Source organism: Emydura macquarii, unplaced genomic scaffold, assembly GCF_026122565.2.
Source record: "Emydura macquarii macquarii isolate MOO-44397 ecotype Brisbane River unplaced genomic scaffold, CSIRO-AGI_Emac_v2 contig_767, whole genome shotgun sequence".
Taxonomy (NCBI): domain Eukaryota; kingdom Metazoa; phylum Chordata; order Testudines; family Chelidae; genus Emydura; species Emydura macquarii.
The window spans coordinates 1,212,544-1,228,883 of record NW_027130904.1 but is presented as its reverse complement, the minus strand read 5'-3'; the positions used below and the strand labels follow the sequence as shown (position 1 = coordinate 1,228,883).

At 38.0% G+C, this 16,340-nt stretch overlaps 1 protein-coding gene across 2 annotated transcripts in view; it reads right to left on the bottom strand.

Annotated features, from left to right (window-relative positions):
* Positions 1-16,340, bottom strand: part of GLIS3 (GLIS family zinc finger 3) — a 258,961-nt gene that overhangs the window by 200,253 nt on the left and 42,368 nt on the right. For both annotated transcript variants that reach the window (XM_067543059.1, XM_067543058.1), the window contains exon 3: positions 1,958-2,165. In XM_067543059.1, the coding sequence (XP_067399160.1) occupies positions 1,958-2,165 (208 nt within the window). The remainder of the gene's footprint in view (positions 1-1,957; positions 2,166-16,340) is intronic.

Genomic DNA, 16,340 nt, shown 5'->3' with positions numbered 1-16,340 from the left:
TTTTCTGTATGCAAATGTCAATTTTGCTGTTATTTTTTGATTTCCCATTGGGACAATCAAAATTAAATATTTTGTTTTGAGTCCTTTCAACATTAATTTGCATCAGGCTGAACTATCACAGTGCATTATCACATTGTGGGGCATCATGGGAGATATAGGCCTGCCCAACCCACAGAGGAGAATGGGGTCATGAGGCCCACCACTATAATACACATATGACTGCTTATGCAGATGCAGTTTAATGTTGAACCAACCCAAAATGAAATATTTCAGCATTTCTGAAGTGAAATATTTTGGAACAAGTTTCAATATTTTGACTTATTATTCCAATTCAGGACAAAAACAAATGTCAAAATATCAGAATTTCCTGTGGGATCAATTGGTGTTAATTACTGGTATGTTATTAAAAGGAGAAATACAAGACCTTGAATTCTGACAGGCTGATGATTTCAGATCATCTTTAGCAAATGTCTCTTTAAAATGAAATCACTCAAGTGAATTAAAATTCAGCAACAGAAGAGCCTAAACAAGGATACTTGGAATGTACAGCTTAAACCCAATAAAAGAGACACATTTAAATATCTCAGTGTGTACATGCACAAAATTACATATATATGGCTTTAACAAGAACTATATTATTACTGCTGTCACATTAATCAAGATAGCTTTAGCTCAGAGGGATGGCCTTGGATCTGAATGGCTTACAGTGACATGTACTGGATGAGCACAGTTAATTTGCAAGTCAGCAAACATATGGAGTCCCTCAAGGCACAATCTTCAGTGGTAAAATGATGGAAATCCTCTCATCATAAAATATCTTACAAATAGATTAAAATAAAGTTTTAACCTAGTTAAATACTAGTATTGTTTTTAACCATTGCAAGATAACTCCTGAACTTGCAGTGAAGAAATGAGATACAGTACAAGGTATTTTAAACAATAACAGTTGCACTTTATAAATAAGAAAATTTACACTTCAGCACTGAACACAATAGTTTAGACACACTGACTAAAAATTTAAAAAGCACCTAAGTCACTTGGGATCCCAAGTCTAATTTTCAAAAGTGACTAAGTGACTTCCTAAGTCATTTAGGTACTTTTGAAAATTTTACCCAGTGTTTATACAACTAGTATGTCAGGAACATGCTATATAAATAGTGAGATGGCTTGTTTCTTTCCTTAGTGTCTGTGATTCTATAATATTTTAATTTGCTATCTCAATAGCTATATATTAGTTTACAAATTCACAGAGACACTGCATCATGAATGTGGCATATATAATTTGACAATGTATAATTTGGTAAGCACTGGCACAACATACATAGCACTGTACCAGGCATAAAATAGAGTGAATCCCTGCCTCAATGGGATTTATTGTTAGGAGTTTTGCCATTTCCATCCCACAAGTCACTTACTCAGCCATAATTTTTTCATTGTAAAAAAGTAATTTTTATGCAGTTATGAAAGTCTTCATCCAGTAAAAGAACTACAACACATGGAAGCTTTGGACCAAGTTTTGTTCATAGGTTTGATCTACACCAAGAGGTTATCTGGGCATAGCTATGTTGGCCTGGGTTCTGAAAAAAAAAACCCATACCACTGACCAAACATAGATATGACAACAAAATACCCAGTATAGATGCAGCCATGTGGACAGAAGAGTGCTTCTGTTGACACAGTTAACGTCATTCTACCCCTACCCCAACAGAAAAATTCCTTCTGTCGTAGGCTACATCTACATCAAGGGAGTATGCTGGCATAGTTATGCCAACATGGACTCTGTAGTGTAGACATAGCCTTAGTTACAGTGGTGTAAATCCATACTAGCACCATTGATGTATAGGGAGTTACTCTGGCCCATTATGCTTATCAGAAAAGGTTGTCTTTAAGTACTTAAATGACAGTAAAATAAAAATGATCTTTTGTAATACTGAAGAGAAAAAATGTAACTCAAGACCTTGTATCTGATGGAGGTATATTCAGGTTTGAAGCATTCAGAGCCCTCTGTAAGCTAGGACTGATCTGGTTGCATGCTGTTGAGACCTGGTTTGCAGGAGGTGATACAGGTCCCAGTCGTTGAACCATCATTGGACTGCTGGTGACTACTAGATTGTTGCAGCTGCCTTTTCCAATGGATTTACATCGAGGTCCATAGCCAAGACCTCCTAAAAATAAACGAGGCAGGTTAGTTTTCATGTCCCTTTTACACGTGACAAGAACAGAGAATTCACATTATATTGAGCCCATTTCTATGGTACCAGTGAGGAGAAATTATTGAAACAGAGCATCCTCAATTGGGAGGAAAGATGATTGAGGGCCTTATAATTTTCTGCAAATATATAAAGCAATGTTCTAAAGTGGAATCAATTATGCATGCTATCAAACACAGACAGAATGAGAACTAACAGACTTGAGTAGCAAGAGAGACCATCTAGGTTAAATATTGAGAAAACCACTGTAAGAATAATCTGGGTAAAAGCAAGCTGCTGAAGAGGTTACACAACCACCATCATTGGAGTTACTCAAAGTTAGACAAGATATCCATTAATTAGGAATAGTTGAGCCATAATTAGGGACTTGTTTGAGTCCATCCCTGTGGAGCTGTGTGTGTCTGTCCACAGGCACACACTTCACCCAGAATCCTGCTGGGAATGAGAGTCACTGCTCCCAGATCTGCAGAGTCACTGCACCACTAGTATCATTCGCTATCTGAAAGGACTAGGGGAAAGGGCAGGCCCATAACCCCCTACCCCTGCACAGACAGCAGAGGTGCAGAGGGGAGTGCATGTTGCATGCTCTGCAAAGTGAAACAGACCTCTTGCTGCAGTCTGCAGTCCAGTGGAAGTTTAGAGCCCTGGGAGAAATTCTAGCTGAGTCAGAGTTTCTCCTAGGACTCCCACTGCGGAGAATAGCTTCCTGGAGCTCCTTCATACCACACATAGCTAGTTCTTTTAAAGCCTGTAATCAATATTGCCATGACTCAAACTGATGAATGATTAGACAGCAGTCTGGGAAACTATCAAGAATGTAGGCAAGTGCGACATAACTGCAAAACATTCAGAATATTTTGTGTCCTAAACATAATGATTTAAGACTACAGAAGGGAAGTTTAAGAGATCACTTTTGTTAATAGAAGAGAAGATTAACAAATACATGAAATACATGTCAAGTACATGAAAGGCAGATTATATAAAGTAAATAATTTCACTGGCATTACGGTGTGGGATAACTACTAAAATTATTTCGCTCTCTCTTTGTTCCAAATCCTCCCCAAATCAGAAAAGAGAACACAACGTGAACATGATGAGAAGTCCCTTACTACTGATTTAAATTATTCTATGCTTTCTGTCTACTTATGAATTCTAGCATACAACTCTGATGTATGTTTCTTATTAAGAGTGCTCAAAGGGTTGTGAACTTCACCCAAAAAAGCATTTTAAAGCATTCATGGCAAAGGCAAACTTAGGAAGAAAATCCACACCCTTCAATCTCTTCATGATCAAACTGGATTCCCTTTAAAACTGGGAGGAAATGATCAAAGCAAATAATTCAAGAAACTCCAAGTGATGTGTCAAACATTTCAAAAACCAGTGAATAAGGTTTATTTATGTCAGTTTCATAGATCTACCCTTCTTTTAAAAACTATTATCTTTCTCTATAGCCGAGTAATAATAATGGAAACAACTTACATTTACACAGGGCCTTTTATCCTTAAGGATTCTAATGTGCTGTATAAACCTAAACTAAGGTAAAAATCATACATAATAAATACTTCACCTACTACCAAAACGCAGCATCTGTTAGGGTGAAATGTGACAGACATTAACCAGACACAGTGCACCAATGCTATACTATTTCGGATGGTCAGTGAAGAATATTGCATCCTCTTGGAACTACAAGGTGAAAAGAAATCAGGAAGCCCTTAAAAGCCCAACCTGAAATTTGACAAGGATATAAGGATAAACAATACTCTTCTTACAAGAAATAACATGGAGTCTTTAACTACAAGTTTTTTCACCCCATTTGAAGGTCACCACAGCACCCTTACCACAAATCTAGGGCATTGGTTCAGTGCTCCATGCCAATGTTACATAGTTTTATAAGTGACAGAACCACTATAGGGATCAACATTATTACTTGCTCCCCTTACATCAGGAAACTTCTGGATCTCACCTCCCACTCTATGACATCCCCACACTAACACACTTCCTACTTAAAATAGCTATTTTTGCTGCTTTCCCCAGCCTCCTCTCTACCAAAAGGTTTCTCTGTTTCCATATGAGGCACATTGTCCACACATACCTAAGACTGACTGTTGGCTCAGGCTTAGAGAGAAGGATACCACCTATTGAATCACCATTTCCAGCAGAATCTCTGTGTGTTCTATGGATTTCACCAAGTGCTGACCTGACGGCTTTGCTTGTGCAATCTGAAAGGATCAAGCCACAATGCAGCCAGGGATACAAATAAATTACAAGCATTGGCCGCTTTTACACTCCCTTTCCATCCTAATCTAACAGCAGAAAGGCAGTAATTTCCTAGTGATCTGACTGGCTATAGTTTAATACTCTGCCAAGCTGTTCTCTGCAGAGGAAGGAAAATGCATTAAAAACCACCTTAATAGTCAAAGAGCATGAAATAGGTCCTGAAATGCTCCAAGTAAAAATGTTAAAAATAACATTGAAGCACAGGAAGCTTTTATACAGTTCTTTATGGGTGGGAATCGCATTCATGGAAAGGGGGTTGGAGTCCCTGAAACTGAGTATCTAAAGATAATTCCATATAGCACACTTTAGTATACCTATAGAATCATAGAACCATAAGATTAGAAGGAACTGCAAGGGTCATCTAAACTAACCCCCTGCCAAGATGCAGGATTTGTTGCATCTAAACATCTAAGACACGTGGCTATCCAGCCTCCTTTTGAAATCCTCTAGTGAAGGAGCTTCTACGTATCAGAAAAGCAGCATGCTGGCTGTAAAGGAAAATCATGACTCACCAATCTATTAGAATTCTTTGAGGGAGTCAATAAATATGTGGACAAGAGTGATCCAATGCATATAGCATACTTGGACTTTCAGAAAACCTTTGACAGGGTTCCTTACCAAAAGCTCACAAACAAAGTAAGCAGTCATGGGATACGAAAGAAGGTCCTCTCATGGAGCAGCAACTGGTTAAAAGACAGGAAATGAAGGGTAGGAATAAATGATCATTCTTCAGAATGGAGAGAGGTAAACAGTGGTGTCCCCAGGGATCTGTACTGGGACCAGTGCTGTTCAATATATTCATGAAATGCAACACTTAGGAAGGAACAATCAGTTGCACGCATACAAAATGGGAAATTACTCCTTAGGAAGGAGTACTGCAGAAAAAGATCTGGGGATCATAGTGGATCACAAGCTAAATATAAGTCAACTGTGCAACACTGTTGCAAAAATAGCAAACATCATTCTGGGGATATATTAGCAGGAGTGTTGGAAGCAAGACACGAGAACTAATTCTTCCGTTCTACTCCATGCTGATTAGGCCTCAACTGGGGTATTGTGTCCAGTTCTGGGCACCACATTTCAGGAGAGGTGTGGACAACTTGGAGAAAGTCCAGAGAAGAGCAACAAAAATGATTAAAGGTCTAGAAAACATGACCTTTGAAGGAAGATTGAAAAAATTGGGTTTGTTTAGTCTGGAGAAGAGAAGGCCGAGGGGGGACATGACAACAGTTTTCATGTACATGAAAGGTTGTTACAAGGAGGAAGGAGAAAAACTCCTCCTTAATTTCTGTGGATAGGACAAGAAGCAATGGGCTTGAACTGCAGCAAGAGCAGTTTAGGTTGGACATTAGGAAAAGCTTCCTGTCAAGGTAGTTAAGCACTGGAATAAATTGCCTAGGGAGGTTGTGGAATCTCCATCACTGAAGATTTTTAAGAGCAGGTTAGACGAACATCTGTCAGGGAAGGTCTAGATGATGCTTGGTCCTGCCATAAGTGCAGAGACTGGACTAGATGACCTCTCAAGGTCCCTTCGAATGCTACAATTCTATGCTAAATTATCTGAGAAAAGGGGTAAACAGTGAGGTGGCAAAATTTGCCGATGAAACAAAATTACTCAAGGTAGTTATGTCCAAAGCAAACTGTGAGGAGTTACAAAGGGATCTCACAAAACAGGGTGACTGGGCAACAAAATGGCAGATGAAATTCAATGCTAATAAAATGCAAAATAATGTACATTGGAAAACATAATCCCAACTATACATACAAAATAATGGGATCTAAATTAGCTGTTACTACTCAAAAAAGAGATCTTGGAGTTATTGTGAATAGTTCTCTGAAAACATCCATTCAATGTGCAGTCAAAAAGGCTAACAATGTTAGGAATCATTAGGAAAGGAATGCATAATAAGACAGTAAATATCATAATGCCACTATATAAATTCATGGTATGCCCACAACCTGAGTACTGCGTGCAGTTCTGGTCGCCCCGTCTCAAAAAAACATATATATTAGAATAGGAAAATGTACAGAGAAGAGCAACAAAATGATTAAGGGTATGGAACAGCTTCCATATGAGGAGAGATTCAAAAGACTGGGATTGTTCAGTTTGGAAAAGAGATGACTAAGGCAGGATATTATAGAGGTCTATAAAATCATGAATGGTATGGGGAAAGTGAATAAGGAAGCGTTATTTGCTCCTTCACATAACAAAAGAACCAGGGGTCACCCAATAAAATTAATAGGCAATAGGTTTAAAATAAATAAAAGAATGTACTTCTTCACACAATGCAGTCAACCTGTAAAACCTGTTACCAGGGGATGCTGTGAAGGCCAAAACTATAACTGAGTTCAGAAAAGAATTAGATAAGTTCATGGAGGATAGGCCAATCAATTAGCTATTAGCTAAGATGGGCTGGGATGCAACCCTATGGTCTAGGTGTCCCTAGCCTCTGACTGCCAGAAGCAGGGAGTGGATGACAGTGGATCGATCACTCGATGATTGCCCTTTTCTGTTCATTACTGGGCTAGATGGACCATTGGTCTGACCCAGTATGGCCATTCTTATGTTCTTGTGTACACTTGCCTCTGGGGGTTACTATTAATTCTTCCCAGGGAGCCTCAACCAAATCCAAAGAAAAGAGAGGGATGTTTTTTCTTTCTTGCCTAATCATTTGCAATTAATCCTAAGAAAAGAGTAAAAAACTTAATATTTAATAGATATTCCTATGTTTTTGCTGAGATCTAAGTGGAAACAAGTCAGGAAAATAATATAGGTTGCTCCCCGTCCTCTTGGCAATTAAATTGATCTTTTCCCCCATACCAAAAACAATTTACCAGCTGCTCTCATTTTATAAGGTCAGTCTATCTTGGGGAAGCCCAGAGAGTTTTCTGTATCATAAGGGACAAATGGGTTTCACAAAGACTGGGAAAGCATGCTATAGTAACAGAAGAAACCAATTGTAATTTCCTAGTATATCACAACTGTGAAAGCTTGTACAGCCTCTGTATATAGGGGTAGAAAAATAGATGAGGTGATTTGTAAAAAAAAAAAAAAAGCATAATTTAGCTCTGTGAACTTGATTTTTTAGCTATGAAAAGAAGAGAGCTGTCTCAGAAACCTGGCAAATGCTCTCTCACGCACGTATGACACTCTCTAGAAATGTTAAACAACAATAACAACATCCACTTTCTTAAATTCGAGGAGAGAGAAGCCAGGAATCCAAAGACTATGAGATTATCAGGTTTCTTTGGGGGGGCAGGCCATATTTTTGTTTAACTGGTCAAATGAAAATTTGAAACCATACAATTAGACTGTTGTTTATACATGATTAACCATGATCTCACTGAAATTTACATGCCAAAAAAAGTCAGAAATGTGATCAGTGCAAAAAGGAGCTATTAAACAAAGAGACACAGGGCCACTTTTCACTTGTGAGTAAAGGGTTTGGTCTTGCAGTCCCTACACACACGTAACTCCCTTGAAGTTAATGGGATTTAAGAGCATGCAATAACTGCAAGATAAGGTCCAAAATATCCAGCTGGTCTTTGAAAGAGAAAAAAAGAGAAACTCTACATTTTAGAGAGAAGGGTGTAGGTGAATTTTAGTGGTGGGACTGAGCCATAAATAAAAGATACACCACTGTTAATGGGAAACTTTTGCCTTTGAATTCCTGTACCTCAAAACTGGAATAGAGTGAACATTGTCTGCAGTAAATTTTTTGTTACGCTCTTGTTTTGATGGAAAAAGGTCGCAATCTTTACCATCAAAGAAAAGTTAGTTATCAGCTAGGAATCTGCTATCATCAGCTCTCACCATCTACGTTCCTTCGTTAATGTACAGTGAGTGTACTGTGGGTATTAAATACTAACAAAGCAGAGACGTAGCATTTTACACTCCCTTTACACCAATGTAAATGATGAGACAGGTTCAGTGGAGAATCAGCCCTGTCTTCTTTAACTCAAATTGAAATCAGTGGGAGCCTTTCCACTGACTTCACCGTGTTTTGGATTAAGCTTCAAATTCTAAGGAAAATTAACATTTATGAGACAATGAATAATATTCATTATTTGAAATGATAAGAAATCTATTTCTCCTCCCACTCACACTGTTGTAAATCAGGAGATACCCCAATGAAGTCAGTGGAATCATACTGATGTAAAACTGGGGAGAGGGCAGAATTGTTCCAAAACTGGCTGAAAGGAATAATTGCCCATAAGTAGAGAGCAATTTATTCCAAATCAACAAACTACATGTAAATCAAAACAGTTTTTCCATCAATAATTAACAATTATTAACAAGTGTAAACAGTCAAAATATTTAATGGAAATATTTTAATCCATCCATTTCCTCATTCCTCGGCATGACTATTTCCTTCTTTACTCTTTGTATTTGGTTAATAGCTAAGCCTCCCTCATCTCTGACATGCAATAATACGCCACTGCAATCTTCCCAAGAATGTAACCAATATACACACACAATACAGAAAAATCTAAATGCCATAATTTGGCAAATGGAAGTTCAGATAAACAAATCATTCTCATACCATTTTGGGAGGCCAGAGGAAGATTTTTGTTTAAATATATTTTCTTTTAGCTGGAGAAGTTGATGTAAAAGCCAGTTAATTTTTTGTCCCCAAGTCTTGGTATCTGCTAGTAGGGTAATATAACCCACAACATATCCTCAAACAATGCAATTATTTTATTTTGTTTTTGTAATTGTAAACTATTTTTAAAAAATCTACAAATGATAGTACAGCAAAAATGTCCAACTAGGGCAAAACTGTTTTCATATTCAATATTCTGAATTAGACACCACACCAAAATCCAGATGTGCCTTCCATTTAAATAAATGGTGTACTGTCTTCAAAATCTTTTTTTTTTTTTTTTAATTAATCATTCTTGCATTGTCCATTCATCACAGAAAACCCAATCAATTCGTATAGTGATGCACGTCTGAATTATGCAATATTACGTAAGATTTTCACATTAATTGAACTGGTCAGTATGAAAGTGTATATACTGAAAAGAGAAAATCATCTTTTTAAAAAAATCACACTTGAGGCAAAATCTTTTGCCTGTTATTGGGAGAAGTGACTCCTAAGATAACTGTAAGCGACAAAAAACTTTTTATCTGTTTTTTCAGTCTGTTTACTTTGTGCACTTGATAGCTCTTTGTGAATAGTCACTTTCACAATTTCTCCTGTATCGTCAGTCAGTTTTGCCTATTGTTTGTGTGAATCTTTCATCCAGCAATAGAGGAGAGAAAAACATTTTCTGGAACAGCAAAATGTGATTGTGAAAATTGTGAAACTATAAAAATTGTCAGGATGACTCAGGAGCCTAGCATAGTACCTGCAATTATTTGAGCACATTCTTTTAATCAACTACCTTTCAAGTCAACAGTGCCCCTCTGAACTACCTTCCATCACTCCACATCCCCAGTATAGTTCTTTATGGATTGCATATCCCAGCTAATACATACACCTTTCCTAAAGCTAAACACTCTCTGCATGGTTCTGTTCATATAGATCACACAGAAATGCCCTGGGCCTTTACAATGGCTGCCACTGGATAAAACCCTGATGGGTCACTTGGAAGCTTAGGTTTTAGAAAGGGAAAAGCCCACTCCCAGGCCCCGCAAAGCTGCCTACCAACTCCAGTCAGGTCCTCCCCTAGATCCTACAACCCACCATTGCCAACTTCTGGGGACTTGGTAACTTTATCCCCATGCTTCCCCTTGAGCATAATGTCCCTTTCACTGACATTTCCTAGCTGCAGGAGCCACCAGAAAAGAGCTACTGTGCCCTGCATCCATCAGGCTTTTCAGGTGACAGAAAGCAGCCTGTAACTTCCTCATAGAGCAGAGAAGGATGGAAGAGTCAGCCCAACTGCCTTCCCTATCCCTCAGAAGACAGTAATATTAAGATTGAAGTGGTGATTTCCCTGAGCCTTTTAGAAAGAAGCTGGAGAGGAGGAGGAAGTGCCCAAAAATTGTACGTATTGCATCAACGTAGGTCTGTGAATATTTGGGAATTTGGGACTGGTTCACAGGTAGGGCTAGTGCCTAGAACTTAGCCTGACTTCAGGGGGGGCTCAGGGGTTGTAAGTGAAGTACACTACATTTAGCCAAAATTTCATTAGATCTGATAAAAATTTCTAAGAGATACCTATACCCACATACTTCAGGGTACAAGCCAGTCACTGACTGCTTTGCCAAGTCACAATGTTACTGCGAGTCTCATGAATCGTGGTAGTTTTCCTAAAGCCCCAGCTGCTGAAGTTATGTGACTAGGTGAGAGAGTCTCTTCTTGATTTTTTTTCTTCTCCCATTCAGTTTCTATCACTTCACAGTTACAGAGAAAAGCTTGACATGTGACCCAAGGGCATCCTACTCATTCAGAAACCAGAAAACAAATAAAAAGAACTAAATTAAAAAAAAAAATCTCATGATTTTTAAACTGATGGTATTTTTGAGGCCTTCTGAAGAATTTTGAACACTTAGGATTGACAACACTGTATAAGAAACTTACTCTGAACCATGTGGTACTGGTACACACTCAGAAACAGAATATTGAACTATACAGATGACTAGTCTGAGCCGTTAAGACAATTCCTGTGTTCTAAACTGTTTACACAGCCCTTGTCTTTACTATCATGAACAGTAGTCTAGGTAAAATACAGCCGGCAGAGTTCTATGATTACATTTTTTATTATGAGAAAATTGTATGTTCATATAGTTAAAGACCTTCAGTACTTGACATTTTGGAAAGGCAGTTTCCTTTGCTATCAGAGCACACTTGGTAAATTAGCTTGCATTAATTTCCAAAGCTATTTGCAGTTCAGTTCCATGAGGTAATCAGGCATGTACTTTCAGTAGTGCTAGTGTGAGACGAAAGAGCCTGACAAAGCAGCATGAAGAACAATGTCTCCCTTCAAGTGGAACTGGGGTAAAAAATTATCCAGCACTGACCAGTGCAAACAATACCATGCAGGTAATTAACTTGGCTGGTTCAAAGCAGACAGCAATGAGATCACCTACTTCTATGGAAACACTTTAGTGACTGAGTTTAGACAAATGAAAACACTGAGTTTTCTAATGACTAAACTAAGAATGCATTATGGCTTCTGGGAGAAAATGCTGTAGCACAAAGATGATTTGGATGACAGTTTTTTCATTTAGTTCTGGAGTATGCATCTATACTTACCATATTTCATATTAATTAAAGTATTGATATTTACATTAGCAAGACCCACACTGATAAAAAGTTATTTTGAAAGTATTGTTTTGTTCTGGATTTTTTTTCATTTTGCATAAGGACGAGTAAGTTATCGATTAACTCCACATACCAGTCAATGTTTAACCAAAGGAGTGGAAATCTTTTAACTCTCTTCTTTTTCACTATCAGTAAAGCTGCAACGAATAACTCTTAAGGAACTATCAGTGATATTGGCTAAAGTGAGCTCTATGAAATATCAGTTTCTTTTCTAAACTAATTTGCCAGCTGCTCCTGCTTTTCTGCTTGACATGACACAGTACATGGAATATCTGTATTCCTCTGTTACAGCAGATCTCTTGCCCTCCATCTCAACTCTAGGCCATCACCTATTTCACAGCTATATACCCTGTGAGCTTTACAGACAGTAGCCAGTGACCTTCTATGCACTCACAACTAACCCAACCATTTTCAAGTACGAAGAACTTTTATTCTTGAAATAAACTACTTTTTCCCCACCCATTAATGGCGTACTCTGTCCAGGACTGATTTTCTTTTCACTTACACCAGTATAAATCAGAATAACTCCACTGAAGTAAATGGAGTTAAACAGGTCTAAAAGCAGTGTCAGAACAGAATCAGACCCTCCACTTCTACATAGCAGAGTAAATGTAGGACAATTACAAATCTTCATCTCTTATTACTAGTCAGAACTTTAAAGTTTAGCTGTTATAATATCAACAAGAAGATAACTTTGAATATAATCTAAATGAAAATATAAACATATATAAAAGAACACATTATGAAAGCATAATGGAAGTCAGGACAATGGTTCTCATTCCTGACTCTGCCACTGACGCAACTTTTGATATTGGGCAAAGCAAGCATATAGTGTCAAGGCTCACCTATATGTGCACCATTTTTCAGTCACATGCAAGCTAAACTGCTTAAGAGGTTAAACAAAACAAATATGAAAACTCTGGGCTATATTGTACGGGACACTATCTATTGAATGCTATGGCTCAGCGAACCATGGAGCAGAAAGTCAGTTTGAAATTAAACAGAATTGCAGATAGCCACAAAATAAATCTGGGTGTAGCCATGACCTTGTGTTGGAATGTTCCTGTCTGGTGTCACATCATTGGAATCATGTATTGGTGTGACATCACAAGAAAGACACTTCAAAGCAATGTTAGGACATTGGACAATGACCTTGGACAGTCTGATTTTTGTGAAGAATATTATGGATTTACTTTAATATTTGTAATAAATATCTGTAATAATTTCAAAGTGAAACAAAATTATCTAGTACGTAAGAACAGCAGACAATGTACAAGCAATAAGCCTACACTCTACAAAAACAATGTCTTAGAATGCTACACTACTTCACCACCCACAACACCTTCCTAGCAATAGCATTTCCCTCTCACTGTGTATCTGTGCTTCTCTTTAGATAAGGGTATATTCTTGCCATATCACATGAAATTCTTCAGGCTTGTCATTAATCTCATGGATAAGACGCTCATGTGAGGCAATTTGTGTTATGCCATTTTTTCAATCTTTTGGAAGTGGGACACAAGAGTTTTTCCATCTTGGAACAATCATTCTTTTTGTACAGCCACAGGTAATTGCAGTTCACTTTGTCGTTTCATGTAGTGAAACACGGCTCTGACTCGGACAGTAACTTCTGATTCCTTGCTCTCTCCAGAGGTCAAGATTGTGCCTAATAACTACTAAGCAGAGTGGGAGCAGCCTCCCTGATGTGCACAGGGCATGTGCACATCGCAACACCTTTAAAAAAGTGCAGTATGTATTTCCACTCTGCAATCAACTAGCTTAACTGGCCTGTGTGGAGGAGGGCATGATCTTTCCTCACCTACAATCCCCTTGGCATAACTGATATCCAATGTCCAATAGTCCCTTCACCCAGAGGAGCACGGAGACTGCAAAGCACAACTCCAGTGGGCTGTAACAATTTACACCAGATGAGGATCTGCCCCCAAAACAGGGAAGGGCTCTTGCACAGGTGATGCAAGAATAGAGAGGTTCCTTGCATCTCTCTCACCTCGAGCAAGGCCCAATCTCACCCTGCACATTTTAGCAGGACATTCCAAGCTTATTCTCACCTCACCATCACAAATCATTGTCTAGAAGGACATGCAGTGAACAAGCATGCAATGAATGATTTGTCATATTTTACATTGTGATTGCATTAGAAAATCTCTAGTGAATCTTTTAGGATAGACCAGTATATTGGAGTTTTGCTTCTCAGTAAAGTCAGTCTCTCTCTCTCTCCCTCTCCCCTTAAGAGATTGAAGTGCACACATAGGACAAAACAGGCAACTACCACCACATAAAGTTTGAGAAGATGAAAGTTTTAACATTGAAAGAGAGTAATGACTGAAGTGTTATGCAAGCAGGAATGCATAATAACTTGAAATTTTATTAAATCTCTTCCCAAGTTAAAGCCATTGTGCAAGGATGCTACATTGCTGTAATTTTTAAACCTGGAGTACTTGAATTAAATATCCCACATCTAAGCTTACAGGAAATTTAAGTGGTGATTTCCTCTTCTATGCCAGCATTAAGAGCAAAATGTTATGTTGTTTCTCCTAAAAGATTATTTGAGAATGTTATCCTAGATGTCAATTTAACCAAGCAGAAAAAATAAGCATGAAGCCCACATAACATATGTATTCTAAGGGCTTTATGATCAGTTAATTAGTTTAGCTATTACTTTCATGGTTCATTTACAAGCTTCATGCTTCATTAAATATCAATACATCTCATCACCTCAAAAAAACTTTTCAGTAATAATACAATTGTCTTTTCAAGTGATAATCCTGTTAACTAATATATACATTTCAAGCATGTCAAACAGACACTATCAAACTTTGAATTTCTACAGCAGCACTACCTTGAAGTGGTAGGCAAATTTCAGGCTATGCTAAAAGGTGAAAAGAAATAGTTTTTTAGAAGTGAATGTCTTTTGTCAAGAAAAACAAGTGTTTTTGATACACATAGTTCTCAGTATTAAATAAAGCACTGCCCTGATCTCTACATGTTCTACTCCAGCCCCTCCATAATACCGGCTCAGCAGTTCTTGGCATTCCTGCATGCAGGAAGGATAGTCTTGGCTTTCCTTTCTACAAATCAGGGAAACTCAGTTACTGCAAAGGCAAGCCCTTTTACACAACATATCATTAGCCTGTGAAATTTGCAGCTGCATGTTGTCACTGAGGCCATGAACTTAACAGGATTTAATAAACGTGTTAATGTGGCCAATGAGAACATTCCCAGTGACATTAGTTAGGATGAACAATTTTTATTTAAGGGACATAAACTCTCATGCTTCAGTACATAAACCAACCTCTGAGTGGGTTAGGAAGTAGCTTCACAAATGGGCAGGTTATTCCATAATTGCCAACAGTGAAGATTATTGCACCTTCCTTTGAAGCTTGTACTATCATCCTCACACTCCATGTTGTTTTGTGGTCACTACTGCAGATTGTATTAATAAAAACAGAAAATGGTCTCATTCTTATAGTCTTAATTACACTGACTTTTACAGGCCAGCCATTATCAGCATTCTTCAATTTATGGCCTATTTATATTCCTTAAAAGCTGAAATGTTACTACATCGTGACCCAAACAAAAGCTTCCACTTGTCTTTCCACTCTTATCCCATCAAGTCACAGGGAGGCAAACCCTGGGAAAATTATACAAACAGCCACAAATATTTTAAACCTGCATTGTCCCTACATGCTTCCACGCATCCCAAAGCTTTAGGCATTTCTCTTTCAGTTTTATTCTTTCATTAGCCCAAGGCATGCTAATTAACTGGAATTTCCCAGGGCTTTTGTAGTTGTGACAAAAAAAAAAAAAAAAAAAAGCAAGCTCATTCCTTCATGTTAAAGTGGGTCCATCTACCTTCCACAAAGCAAGTGGGAAAAAGAGGTAGGATTAAGACCACTTGAATGACTCAGACCCTGTAAAGACTACTCCAGTTCCTCCCTTCAGTCTTCATTCTTGCCAAAACTGATTTATGGAAAGTGACATCTTAAGCACAGCTTTTATTTCACCGAAGAGGAGGCCACTGAGTTTACATTGTTTGGGATCTGAAATTGGCTACTGAATAACATCTAATGTAAAGATGTAGGAAACAATATTGGCATACCAAAGCAACTGTGTGCCTATGTGTATAGGGTGGAGGTGAACAATCTGAAGGATGACAAGAATTTTTCATGGCTGGAGGCACATAAAAGCCAGACGTATGCATGTGTTGCACTAGAATAAAACACCTTTGTTGAAAAGACATAAAGTACTCTTGATGGAGACTAAAATCTTGTAAAGAAGTGCTGTAAGCAGTGGATTGTGGGCAGTCAGAATTTTGTTTCTTTCAATCTTACTTCTAAAACAAACAGAAACAGCAACCTGAAATGAATTTAATGCAGCAAACTCACCATATGACTATGGGTAAATTTTCAAATATGCCTAAGTGATGTGGGAGCCCATGCCCCATTGACTTCCAATGAGACTCAGGATCTTAACTGCCTAAGTCACATTTGCAAATGGAACTTAGGCAGGCATACCACATAAATGCACTATAAAACCTACAAAGAAAGACGGTCACATAATT